The 13,845-nt window shown below is 41.9% G+C and overlaps 2 protein-coding genes across 3 annotated transcripts in view; one reads left to right on the top strand and one right to left on the bottom strand.

The window, feature by feature from the left end:
- Window positions 1-265: 265 nt before the first annotated feature.
- On the bottom strand, window positions 266-7,642 carry LOC140471106 (myosin light polypeptide 6-like). Of its 2 annotated transcripts, XM_072566986.1 has the most exons (7): window positions 7,541-7,642; window positions 7,409-7,436; window positions 5,645-5,788; window positions 4,643-4,816; window positions 2,818-2,895; window positions 2,066-2,107; window positions 266-707 (listed from the first exon to the last, which is right to left on the bottom strand). In XM_072566986.1, exons 1-6 carry the CDS (start codon window positions 7,541-7,543, stop codon window positions 2,079-2,081), a joined length of 456 nt encoding a protein of 151 aa, XP_072423087.1. In that variant the 5' UTR covers window positions 7,544-7,642; the 3' UTR covers window positions 266-707; window positions 2,066-2,078. The 2 variants fall into 2 exon arrangements, with proteins under 2 accessions (XP_072423087.1, XP_072423088.1); XM_072566987.1 differs by lacking the exon at window positions 2,066-2,107.
- Window positions 7,643-11,574: 3,932 nt separating this feature from the next.
- Window positions 11,575-13,845, top strand: part of hat1 (histone acetyltransferase 1) — a 47,499-nt gene continuing 45,228 nt past the window's right edge. The window contains exon 1 of the mRNA XM_072566982.1: window positions 11,575-11,689. Coding sequence (XP_072423083.1) covers window positions 11,683-11,689 — 7 coding nt within the window. The 5' untranslated portion in view covers window positions 11,575-11,682. The remainder of the gene's footprint in view (window positions 11,690-13,845) is intronic.

The following is a 13,845-nucleotide window of genomic DNA, read 5'->3' as shown; positions in this document are numbered from 1 at the left end:
AATTATAGAAACCCAGTGCAGCAGAGTACATATTTGTGTAGCACAAGACATGCCCCTTTTAGCAGGGCCTATAAATGAACAAAGCCATAAAAAGTCATCAACAGTTCAGGAAAAATGCTGTCTGGGAGTTATTAACTTCAAAACAAGACAAGCTGAAGGTAGAGAATGTTGGTATTAAGAGGTTCTCAGAACAGCATAGACTGCCTCACTTTCTCTTAACCCCAAATGGAGTGAAGTACTGAAATGCAAATGACCACACAGCAAATTCATAGTGAGGTTTTATTATTTGAAAGCAATGAAATACAGAAAATTGCCGTGCATACACAATCAAAGCAGAAGCCAATGAACTGAGCTTCAGAGACAGATCCTTCTTACTCCAAAACTTGGCCTTCCTACAAGATTACTTCAGGGAAAGAAAGATTTTAGGGCCTCAATTAGAACCACTTGCTGCATTCATTCCTTCTGAGGAGATGCAGAAGCCTGCAGTGTATCCAGGTTTAGCAGTTCACCCTTTTGCTACCTACTCAGCTCCTATCATCCTACAGATGGACTCAATGCATTAGATTCCCATTCTTGGGCCTGCACATGTGTTGATAAATATAAAACAGAAAATTCTTTTAGAAAGGAGACTTAAATAGGTTGGAAAAAAAAAGGCACTTAAAAACGCAGGTACAGAGTTCAGCCGTTCATCACCATTCGGACCAGCTCTGTAAGAGGAAAGATAGATGTTATAATCATTCTGACATGACAAAAAAAAAACAAACAAGAAAGGTTCCGATTAAAGTTTTCAATTTTAGAATACACCAACTCAATCCCACAAAAAAAAACTATATGCAAGAGCATGGTTTGCATATAAAATAGACAGCAAAGTGAGTCACATGCAAAAGGTGTCATCCCAATTTACCATCACAAGTTACTGAAAACTAAACTATTTCTCAAGGTAGTTATTAATTAGATTTGACTACCTACTCAAACAAAAATTAGGTTATTGGCTCATATAGATGGTAATCGGAACCTTTCAGAACCCCACTTTCATCCTCTCCTCCCCACCCCTGTACAATTCTGTTGAGCACAGTGGGTCCAGAAGTCAGTTTTCCAATTTACACTAACTACAGGCAGGGAGCAGAAAAACAATGGTAGCTCAGTCAGGCTGGCAAAGCCTAGTCAGACAAAAGAATGCAGGCATGTCAATTCACAGCAACACATGAGATACCAAAGGAAGACCATTTGAGTCAAAGGATCCTACAATCAGCTGGCAGGAGTTCAAGGTCAAGTTTGTCATAATGTGCCATGAAAAAAAAAGGTTCTACTCTTCAAATCACTGGAAAAATGCTGAGCACAGGAAAATAGAGTCCTCCTAAAAGGGGATCAGGAGCATCAGCTTTCACTTCTGAGAGAGTTGGTTAATGGGTGTCTAATTCAAGTCATTTTGACTTGAAGATATTGGCATTAAAAAAAAAAACTTTTAAATCAAAATAGGAAAGTGATACATAGTAAGAGGCAAAAGTGGATTTTTATTTGTTTGAAGTGTTTGGATATTGTTGTCCATCCCAAATTGCCCTTGAACAGACTGCCTTCTGAAATGGCAGATTCACATTTCCAAGAGTCTGAAGTCATATGCAGGCCAGACCAGATACAATGGCACATGTCCATCTTTGAAGTGAACCTGATTTTTAAAAAAATAAATTGTTATGGTCACAAACACAGGCTGGCTCAAAGTTCTAGATTTATTAACAGAACTTTAAATTCCACCAGCATCTGTAATGGGGTTTAAACTCATGCAGCCAGACCATAAAGCTTGGATCTCTGGATTACTAGTCCTGTGAGGTTACCAATTTTCCATCATCTCACCCTAAATTAGACCATCTAGCCTGCATGAAGTGGTCACGATTAAAATGGTTTTCCTTTAGTTGGCAGAAATTCAAGTATAGTTGAGAACCAGAGACACTGCCCTCCCACCCCTCCAAGTCATACCTAGAACAAGCCACATGCAGAACATGCCAAAAAAGAAAGAAAACAAGTTAAAAATTGGTAGGGAAATAAAGGATGTGTCAATGTGGCATACCATGGCCTGCCATTCACCCAGACATGATGTGCCTGACAAAAGCTGTCAAAAAAGAAAAAAGTTAAACTAAGTGTTTTTTTTTAAAAAGTAAATGCATTTTGAATTAAATATTTGATAAGGTGTCATCCCAAGAAAGGCAAGGAATTGGGACAGTTTTAAACAGGCCCCATTTCTTTGTTTTTTTGAGTATCTTAATTTCACATTTAAGTGAAGGAGAACTGGAGAGAGGAAGATTTTTAACATGTCCTACTACAATGTTCGTTTAAACTTGGGTAATTATAACATTCCAGTTGTGCTCCTCGACCAACAAATTCTCAGTATCTCAGTGATCAACAGGAGGCAGTGATGGAAACCAGCAACTCCACTCCTTACATCTACCACAATGATAGCAATGATACAATTTGCCTACTGCCCATTGGTGTGCGTTCTGGGTGGATGAGCAAAGAATGACCAAAATTACCTCCCTAATTAAAATGAAATGTCAGGAACTGCTTGGTTTTCCCCTCACTTTTCTGTATAATTTTCATATAATTATAGTCCAAACCCTTTGCTACTCAGCATCACCTAGACGGCTCAGCAGCCTAAACTCCAATTTCTGTATAAATGCAAAGTCTACATGTAGCAGATACACAAGCATACCCATATTGCACAACTACTTTTCACAGGTAACACAAGGAACATTAGTTTTGATAATTATGGTTTGTGCTAAAAAATATTTAGTACAGAGGTTTGACATTCAGACAGACACTTACCTTCATAGTTGATGCAGCCATTAGCATCCTCATGGCCAGCCAACAGAGTCTCCACTTCTTCCTCAGTCATTTTCTCACCTAAATAACATAGCTCATTAAGAGACACAGACAACATAGACTGACCTAAAAACAATAAGCAACTGGAAAACACACCCAGCAACGAAGAATGTCTGGCAAGCATGCACTTGATCATATCACAGGCAGCATGAAAAATCACACATCATCCATCAAGCACAAAGACTGGACAAAGCAAAGTAGTTTACACATTAACATGACAGAAAAACTGCAGAGAGAGAGACACAGACATCAGATGCTAAAGCTTAAGGAATGTTAAGGGCTGACCAAACGATTTGGTCAAGAGATGGCATTTCAAAACAAGGGTCACAACACAAGGAATTCCAGAGTGTGGGACTTTCGATTCCTTAAGGGATGTCTAGTAATGGTGCAGTGGTGACAACACAGACAAAAGGTTTTGGCAGCAGACAGAAAACATGTTCATTTTTGCTAATGGAACAAAACCAGGGGAGAATGCAAACTGAAGACATGCAGCAACATGTCCCTGGAAGTGACGAGAAAGTAAATTAATTGGGCATGATTACCAGAGGGAAAAACCAACATCCTTTTCACCACCTCCATAATTAATTGCTGGGTAAGATAATCCATGGACAACTTTCTCCCCTTGCCAGCAAATAATGACCAACGTAGCAGGCAGGAAAGGTGGCTTCCCCCATAGTGTACATTGACTTTAGAATCCAGAAGCTGCCAGCAGCTATCCAAGTCAGTGTCAAGGTTTGTTTTTTTTTGTTTAAAAATTGAACCTATTTAATCTAATCAAACTGTTCAGAGATATGCAGTAACATCTCTGAAGTAGGTGGGACCTGAACCCAGAACCCTTGGCCCAGGGATAGGGACACTACCACTGCACCACAAGAGGGCATACAAGACCAGTGATAGGGCACGTATCTCAAACTTGTTCACGTGTCAGCACCAAGCAATTGATTGACAGGCCATTTAGTGCAACAGCTTGCAGGTGACAGCTATATTAGTCATCATGTTCACCTCCACAGGCAAATAGAAAGACAAGTTTAGTAGGGGTACAATAAATGGAATATTACACAGGCAACATTTAGTCACTTTGGCACCAAAAGTATTTTTCTTAAAAACCACAGTACTGCACCATTTAATATACTTATGTAAGTGAATTCTTCTGTTACATTGGGGAGGTAGTACAGTGAAGGCTCAAAAGACTAGTCTCTGAGGGTTGCCCTGGGAGCCTGAGTAAATTGACCCAAATTTTCTGATGTTAAGAATGAGGGGGTTTTAATTGAAACATACAAAATTCTGAAGTCACTTGAATGGATAGATACGGGGGTCATTTGCCAGAGATAGAGGACACAGTCTCAAGACAAAAAAGGCTGATTATTTAGGACAGATGAGCGAGGGAAAAAAAAAAAGGAGAAAAGTTCCTATTTAGATTCTTAATAGTAACTTAAAAAAAGCAACCACTTCCAGCCAGAAATACTCCTTTCTCCCCACTTGTTGTAAGGGCACAAGGGCCAATTCAAATTAAATTATGGGATGTTTTCTGCTGCAAGCAGGGACGCTATAGCTGGCACAAAGGTGTTCAAACTGAAAAGTATTTAGGTTCAAAATTTAAAAACTAAAACCAGCCTGATCCTTCAACACTACAGTCAGAGTGTACAAGAATGAAGCAGAAACCACTGATTTGTTTAACAGATTAAACATGTTCAAAGAAGAGCTTTGTAACTTTCTATAGAGTTTGACATGGTTAACATTCTAGTGACCACAAAAGATGAAACGTTACCAAGAGTAACCAATACATGACGTAGCTCAGCACCCATGACTGTGCCATTGCCTTCTTTATCAAAAACACGCAGACCCTCAACAAAGTCTTCAAATGTTCCTGGTTCCTTGTTTCTTGCAATGTCCTGAAGCTTAGGAAGGAACTGCTCAAAATCCAGTGTTTTCATATTCATGTCTGAAAATGCAAAGAAGTTTACTGCTATCTTTGTTCTCCATTACCTTAGTTTACAGACATGCAAGCTGTCAAGTTGTTGCTTGGTAACCAAGAAAGGGTGTGCTGGAACCCCAACAAAACGGAGCACAAAAAAAAATGTCTATCCAATTACATCAGCAGAACACAAACTTTGGAACAAAACCAACAAAAATGAAACAAACTTATTCAACATGGATAAAGCAATTTTCTTTCTATTTAGTTTCGATAACAATCATGGAATCCCTACAGTGTGGAAACAGGCCCTTTGGGCCAACAAGTCCACATTGACCCTCCAAAACAAAAAAAAGTAACCCATGCAGACCAGTTGCCCCATTATCCTACATTTACCCCTGACTAATGTACCTAACTTGTACATCCTTGAACATGGGTAATTTAGCATGGCTAAATTCACCTAACCTACGCATCTTTGGATTGTGGGAGTAAACCCACACCAGCAGCATTTCCCTGTTGAAATGCAGATGAAATCTGCTTCCAGAACTTTATCATGTAACATTTTCCAGATCATAACTCATTACACCCAAAATGATTTCTCCTCACAACTGAGTTTTATTTAAAAAAATTCCTATGACTACCAACCCTCACACCCATGGCAACAGTATATGGTGTATAAAATTAATCAAAATACCATAATTTTGCAAATTATTGAATCTCTTCACCTTCTGTTCCAAGGGGATCATGACTAGCTTCAGTATATGACAGAATTCCTTGTCCCATGCACTTCTCCTCAGAATCCTCTCCCATGGCTTCTTCCCCAACCCTTCCTCAATTACAGCACCTTTTGGTCCTTACCTTCAGGCTTTGGGTTCCCAAGAACTTTTAAGACTTCAGCATTACATGGATTCTGGCCAAGAGCACGCAAGAGATCACCAAACTGGTTGTAGCCAATTTTACCTTCACCAACGCGGTCATAGAGGCAAAATGCCTCTTTGAATTCTGCAAAGAAAATAGTTACTCAAAAAATGTGCAGGTTTAAAGGACAAACTGATTTCCTAGAATTAAGATCAAGGAGACAGAAGATTAAATATGCACATGATTTAGGACAGAAGAAACCAAGTATAAAACTATCCTGAATACAAAATATTCAGGGAAGAAAGGAGGGTTGTGGTAGTAACAATGATTACTGTGGAGGGACAGAATCGGTAGAGTCAACAGCATAATCTATTTGTTTATAATTAAGAAACAATTGAGGCATCACCACAATACTGGCTATTTATGTAACTGGCCAATTAAATGAGGAAATTTACAGATTTACAAGGTATTCTCAAACTTTGAGATAAAGTTATAACCTTCCCTACAAAACAATATCTAAGACAGCAGTTAGGTGTGGTCAGCAGAGACTAGGTCACTTAGCTTTGCAAGCTGCCACAGTAAAATGCAGCAGGGAGAAACAGTCAAGTCCAGGAGATTGGGGGGGGGGGGGGGGAAGAAAGAGGAAAAAGAGAAAGAACTGTCAGAACAAACTTTGCTGCTGGTGAAGGAAACTCTAAACTGAGGCAAGGCACCTAGAGACAGTCACTACACAGCAAACAGGGACACAGAAACCCATATGAAGCTGGGAGCGACTGTGGACTGTCCACTGGAAGGATAGCAATTCAATAGAGACCATGAGATGAATATTCTGTTTAATATTTATCTCTGCAGTTTAAAAGTAAGTCGCATACAAAAGTAAAAAACGTTTGGAAAAACGAATGGAAAAAAGTGACTTGAGGCACTATTAACTGCAGCAAGAGTTTAGAAACTGTCAGCTCAACTGAAAGTTTTCAGTCTCTTAAAGGAAATCATAAGATTTATTTGTTCACCCAGTTTGAACTTATCCCGTCAACACAAAGCTTGCAACTATTGTACACAATGGAGAGCATTCAACTCAAAAAAAGAGGGGGCTTGGTGGTGGTAGTGTCCGTACCTCGAGGTGGAAGTAAGATTGGTGAAATCAAACTGAATCAAGGCTTCCAAAAGGAAATGGGATAAAGAACAATTGTAGGCCTGTGGGACTGGTTTGGCTGTGTTGTGTCATTGTAGGAATGGTTCATGCCGTTGATACTACGTAATTACTTCGAGTTTCAGCTTTCAGGTTCTGGTTCTCTCAGGCAATTAATTATAAAACGGCGGAGGGAACAACTGAACTTAATGAGAGGCGATCAAAGTCTAGACGTCGTGTTCTCTGCTTACAACCGGTAGGACCCCTATCTCGTTAGACGCATTTGAAAGGAATGAGGGCTGGGCCCAGGCTGCCTGAGAGAGCGAGAGAGAAGAACTTTGTCCTTATTTGGATAGAGTTTGTACTAATCAGTCGGGGGGCGGGGGTGGGGGGAAGAGAGGGAGGAAGAGAGAAAGAGAGAGAGACAAAAGGCGCGGTTTCCGGCTTTTAAAGCTAGGAAAGTAAGGCTGGGATGGGGAACAATCAGCAAGAGATCGAGGCTCACTTGGGCCTCCAGTGACTTAGACTGAGAGCTTTCACCCCGTTGCGGGAACTTTAAGCAAACTACCGCCGAGGTGGGTTCAGGCTGAAATCCCTATTCCATGGCCAGTTGAAAACTGAAGACGAAAACTTACCGGTGATCTGATCTTCGGCGAAATCACACTGCACAGGGGGAAAAAAATAACAAAATGCAATATTAATACAAGGAAAGAAACAGAACCACATCATAGCATCCGATTACTCACTCAACACCTAACTTCACTCACCATCTTGTTCTTACTACCGCTCCTTCTTGCTGTTTCTCTTTGTGATACTCACACCGGATATTGACAGCCCCTCTCCTCCTCCAATCAGAGAGCGCTCTTGCTCGTTTCGACAACGCTGACCAATGGACCGGCAGGACCAATGGAATGACTGGCATCCTCTCAGCCCGTCTCCGCCAAAGCACAAAGCGGCCAAGTCCACTTTGAAAAATGAACTTACTGGAAATGTTCAGGTCCGACAGCACGAGAGAAAAAAGAGCAAAGGTTTCAGGTTTTGTCAGAACTATGATAGCAGAGATGAACAGCCTCTAAATAAGTCATGAGTTAGGGAAAAAGAAAAGATGAAAAGACAACAGAGATCCGCCAGAGGGTGAAAAATAAAAGAGATTGTGATACAAGCTCAAGAATCAGAAGCTAAAGTAGACCACTCATCCCCTCGAGCCTGTTCTGCCAGTCAAAAAGGTTGTAACCTCAAATCCACTTCCCTGTCCACAGTCTCCCACCTGACAACCACTACCGTCACATTTGATTCAGAAGCAAGGTAAATGGAGCTCATAACTGAAGATAATAATAAAACAGAAATTGTATACTAGCCATGTGGGGTCAAAACAGAATAACAAAAGCAGAACATGCAATTTTCTGAGCTTGTTTTGGATTTCCAGCATCCGCAGTATTTTTACTTTCACCAAAAAGCAAGCCTGCAGAGAACACTCCCATAGCCTGGGAACATAACCACAAAAGGCAAGTAGGTCTCAAAGACACCTATTCCCATAATACCCTAAGAAATACCAATGGAGTAGGCGATTTGGTCTCTCAAGCCCACTTCTCCATTCAATAGGATCACGGCTGTTCCAACATTCCTAATGTCCACTTTCATGGCCTTTCCCCATAACCCCAAGCAATCAAGAATCTATCTAATAGCCTTCAATGCACAAAAGGTGCCCCCAATGCTCTCTGTGGCAAGAAGTTCCAAAAGCTCACAACTCTCAGAGAAGAAATTCCTCCTCATCTCAGTCTTAAATAGGTGCCTCTTTATTCTAAGACTATATCCTCTTGTAAAACAGACCCCACCACCAGGGATATATTTCCCTCCACACCCCTTTCTGCCTTCCGCAAAGACCGTTCCCTCCGTGACTACCTGGTCAGGTCCATGCCCCCCTACAACCCACCCTCCAATCCTGGCACTTTCCCCTGCCACCGCAGGAACTGTAAAACCTGCGCCCACACCTCCTCCCTCACCTCTATCCAAGGCCCTAAAAGAGGATCCATCAAAGTTTTACTTGCACATCCACCAATATCATTTATTGTATCCGTTGCTCCCGATGCAGTCTCCTCTACATCTCCTCTACTTCCCTAAAGCAGAGCGCTTTAGGGAACATCTCCGGGACACCCGCACCAATCAACCACACCGCCCCGCGGCCCAACATTTCAACTCCCCCTCCCACTCTGCCGAGGACATGGAGGTCCTGGACCTCCTTCACCGCCGCTCCCTCACCGCCTGGAGGAAGAACGCGTCTTCTTCCGCCTCGGAACACTTCAACCCCAGGGCATCAATGTGGACTTCAACAGTTTCCTCATTTCCCTTTCCCCCACCTCACCCTAGTTCTAAACTGTCCCCATGACTTGTCCGGAGTTGTTCTACCTGCCTATCTCCTTTTCCACCTATCCACTCCACCCTCTCCTCCCTGACCTATCACCTTCATCTCCTCCCCCACTCACCCATTGTACTCTATGCTACTTTCTCCCCACCCCCACCCTCCTCTAGCTTATCTCTCCACACTTCAGGCTCACTGCCTTTATTCTTGATGAAGGGCTTTTGCCCGAAACATCGATTTCGAAGCTCCTTGGATGCTGCCTGAACTGCTGTGCTCTTCCAGCATCACTAATCCATATATCCTCTTGTAGCAGACTCTCCCACAAGGGGAAACATTCTATCAGCCTTTCCCCTGTCAAGTCCTCTTAAGAACACTATTTATTTCAGAGCAGGATGTTGCCAGTTATGGAAGGCTTGAGTTATAAACAAAAAGGCTGGACAGGCTGGGACTTTTTTCACTGGAGTGTAAGAGGTTGAGAGGCAACCTTATAGGAGTTTATAAAATAATGAGGGGTATCGATATAGTTAATGATAGTTGTCTTTTCCTTGGGATAAGGGATTTCAAGACAAGAGGGCACATTTTTAAGGTCAGAGGAGAGAGATTTTAAAAAGCCATGAGGGACAAATTTTTTACAGAGGGTTGTTCATGTGTGGAATGAACTTCCTGAGGAAGTGGTGGATGTGGGTACAATTACAACATTTAAAAGGAATTTGAATAAGTACATGAATAGGAAATGAATAGGACCAGGAACACGCATGTGGGACTAGTTTAGTTTGGGATTATGTTTGGCATGGACTGATTGGACCGAAGGGTCTGTTTCTGTGCTGTTTCTATGACATCACCTCTCATTCTTCTAAACTCCAGTGAGTAGAGTCCCAACCTTCTTAACCTTCGGTCATAAGATAATCCCTTCATATTGGGGAACATTCTCTGAACTGCTCCAATGAAATAATATCTGTCCTTAAAGAAGGGGACCAAACGTGCTCACAGTACTCCAGACTCTATGACTCTATGTGGTGTCACTAGCACATCACACAGTTGAAGTAAGACTTCTCTACTTTTATACTCCACCCTCCTTGAAATAAGAGGAAATATTCCATTAGCTTTCCTAATTACCTGCTGCACCTTCCTGTGTGCTAGCTTTCTGTGCTTTGTGCTAAGTAGCCCCTAGTCCCTTTGTGTTGCAGCTTTCGGAAGGTTTTTCCCCCCATTTACCTGTAAATAATACTGTTCTTTTGTTCTCCCGAACAAAATGAACAACTTCATATTATACTCCATTGTCAACTTTTGGCCACTTACTGCAAACTCTTTGTATTCCTCTCGCAACTTACATTTTCACTTATTTCAGTATCATCTACAAAGTTGGCTACAGTAGATTGGCTTCCTTACTCCAAATCATTAATGTATAAACAGTTGCAGTCCCAGCACTGATTCCGGTCGAACCCCACTGGTCATAGGTCACCAACCTGAAAAACAGCCCCGAGTCCCCACTCGCTGTTTCCTGCCCACGAGCCAAAATACTACCTGCAATACCCTGGGCTCGTATAAATTAATATTTTGTGAGGTATCTTGTTAAACATCTGGAAGTCCAAATACAAAACGTCTATCCCATCTATCCACTCTGGTTGAGACTTTCTCAAAAATTCTCATAGTCAGGCATGATTTCCCTTTCATGAAGCTGAACTGACTGGACTCAATTAGATTATGATTTTCTAAATGTTCTGCTATTACATCTTAAATAATTGATTCCAACGTTTTCTTAACAATACATGTTAGCCCTTACCACCCACGTACCAATGGGGCATTCCTACCTATGTAGCTAATAGTAGAGGGAAGGATGTACTTGGTGGTGATACCAGGTGGCACAATAGGTTCATATGCTACAAGGCATACAGGGATTACGGAATTGGATTCTGGTGTCCTGGTACATCAATCTCAAGAAAATAGTATGAAGATACTGTACATCAAATTATTAGGATAGCAAATAGAATTTGGGTGTTTATTCAAAAAGAATCGAATATAGAAGTAAGGAAATTTTATGGTAGCTGTACAAGACCACTTCTGGAGTACTGTGGGTGTGGTCTCCTTATTTAAAAATAAATATAACTGCATTAAAATCACTTTAGGGAACATTCACTCGACTTATTCTGGAGATGAGAGTTCTGGAGATGGAAAGGTTAACCAGATTGGGTCTTAGTCCATTAGAGTTTAGAAGAATGAAAGATGATCTTATTGAAACATGTAAGATGCTGAAGGAACTGGACAAGGTGCATACCAGGAGGGTTCTTTCTTTTGTAGAGGAGACAAGAAGCAAGGGACATCAGATAAGGCAGTGATTTGGAAACTGGTCTTGCTTCAGTTGACCCGCGCGGGAAAGGCCAGTCAGTGGGCGTGGTCTCCAGATGGACTGTTCTGAGATCGACCTTCCCGCGCGCGCTGCCCTCAGTCACGTGCTGAGGTTCCAGACAGTACGAGTAGAGCAGAGGATCGGTATTGGTCTCGGCCTCTCTCTCTCGGGCTTGAGAGTAGGAGCGGCGCCCGGAGGCTGATATGGCGGGTGAGTGTACACTGTGAGCCAGCTGGGGGGAAAAAAAAAGTGCGGCTAGTGTTTTGCGGTCACTGTTCATCTTGTGATGGCGGCAGTTGATCTTGGTGGTCCTTTCGTTCGAGACGTTGTCAATATGTCAACTGGCTCTGGCTCTGGCTCTGGCGGGGGATGGGGATCCTTTTCCTGTTCTTCTATGGCGACGTGTACTTGAATCGTACACTGTTTAAAGTTCGTTTCTTTTCCCTTCTGGAATTAAGACTTCAATTTCCGGAGTAAGTTTCTCTCCCCACCCCAAATGTCTTACCGGGTTCTAAAGCCACTGCAGTAGTTTTGAAGTATCCGCCAGCCAGTTCGCTGCAGGTTCGACTGTGTAATGATCGATAACTTCTAAATGGATTTGTTTGGAGAACGGGAAATATTGGCGAGAACTACCCTGTCTCTCAGAAATGCTTAAATTTGATGGGGGCAAGTGACTCCTGTATGTTCCTTTGGAGTGCCATGGCATTGAGTACATGAGAAATTATAGGCAGGGAAAACGCAACTTTGCCCTTAAAGCTGCCCCTTTCCTGGGATGACTGTACACATTACTTACTTACTTCCGTCCGTCTCCCCCCCCCCCCCCCCCGCAAAAAAATAAAAAGCGAGAAGATTTATTCAGGAACTGGCACGCTGGTTGAACTGTATCTGCCACAATGGCATTTTAAAATCTGAATGGTATTACTTGAGCTCATCACCTTCCAACTCTGAACAAGAACAGTGACAAGTTCTCCAGGTAATAAAGTAACTCACTACGTTGTCAGCATGAGAGCTGTGAATTTACATTTGAAGAGCACATGTCCAGAATATAAAAGGCTCCTCAACCATTGAGCTTGTTCAATTTAGTCAAAATTTCTCAAGCTTGACATTTGACTTGCTGTGTCTGTCACCTATTAGCTTTGAGTTGGTGCCATAGGTTAGATGCACATGTGTGTATGTCTATAGGAGGAGCCTTAACTATTCCAACATCACATGCAGGACAGCAGTATGAGCTATATTGTTATGAGGCAATCTTTAACTTACAGGATCCATAAATTATTCTCGTGGCAGCAGAGCCATTCTAATTGGGAAAGAAAATAATCTGTTTGTGTACACAAGGGGAAATTACCCAATCAATGATTTTAGAAAATAGAATTTTGAAGATGTTTCCTTATTCATTCAAGGGATGATTGTATTCTGGCTAGGCCATGGTCTATTACTAATCTTGAATTACCCTTGAGAAGGCAGTGCTAAGTTGCCTTTTTGAACTGCTGCAATTCACCTGGTGCAGGTACTGCCACAGTCCTGTTCGGGAGGGTGTTCCACAATTTTGAATGAGTGTCAGTGAAGGGACAACAATACATTTCTAACTCTGGATGTGAGTGGCTTATAGGTTAACTAGGTGGTGTTCCTGTGCATCTGCTGCCCTTGTCCTTCTAGATGCTAGAGGTTGTGGGTTTTGGAAGAGGCTGTCAAAGGATGATATTGTGCTTAACAGACAAAGCTGAGAATTGACTCCACCACAACTAGCCATTGATAACATTGCAGACTTATTGAATCAATCCAGCTTAGTTGTAGTGATCTCTACTTTTAACGCTTTTCATCTCAGTCCAGCATGTTCATCCAGCCTGATTCTCAAGAATGTTTCTGTCTTGAGAGAGATGAGAACCAGAGGTGTATGTATTTGGACTTTCAAAGGGCACTCAATAAGATGCACACTAAAGGGCTCCTGAAGTTAAATCTGATATATTAACATGGATAAAGGATTGGTTAATGGGGCAAAAAGTAGAGTAGGGGTGAATGGCTTATTTTGAAATTGGCAGGCTGTAGCTAGTGGAGTGCCTCAAGGATGGGGCTTGGCTGTGTACAACCTAAGTTAATAGCTTGAACGAAAGGACTAAGAGTAATGTTTGTTGACGCTGCAAAATGTGTGCTGAGAGGAGGACATAAAAGACAGCACCGATTACGTGAATGTGGCAGATAATGTGGAGGAATATGAGGTGATACACTTCAGTCAGAAGAATAGAAAATAGAATTTACTTTGCATGACTGGTAACTTTTAAATGTTGGTGTTCAGAGAAATCTGGTTGTGCTTCTGGATGATACACAAAGTATGTCCAGGTACAGTGAGTAATTGAGATTGCAAATGG

This window comes from Chiloscyllium punctatum, chromosome X (genome assembly GCF_047496795.1).
Source record: "Chiloscyllium punctatum isolate Juve2018m chromosome X, sChiPun1.3, whole genome shotgun sequence".
Lineage (NCBI taxonomy): Eukaryota > Metazoa > Chordata > Chondrichthyes > Orectolobiformes > Hemiscylliidae > Chiloscyllium > Chiloscyllium punctatum.
Note: the sequence above shows the minus strand (reverse complement) of the source record. Positions and strands in the feature narration are given on the sequence as shown.

Excerpts from the sequence above, each read along its gene's own strand:
- LOC140471106 (XM_072566986.1), bottom strand. Across the intron at positions 4,817-5,644 it reads TGGGAACCCAAAGCCTGAAG|ACATGAATATGAAAACACTG; the intron begins GTAAGGACCAAA and ends TTGCATTTTCAG. Across the intron at positions 2,108-2,817 it reads TGGCTGCATCAACTATGAAG|CTTTTGTCAGGCACATCATG; the intron begins GTAAGTGTCTGT and ends CTTTTTTGACAG.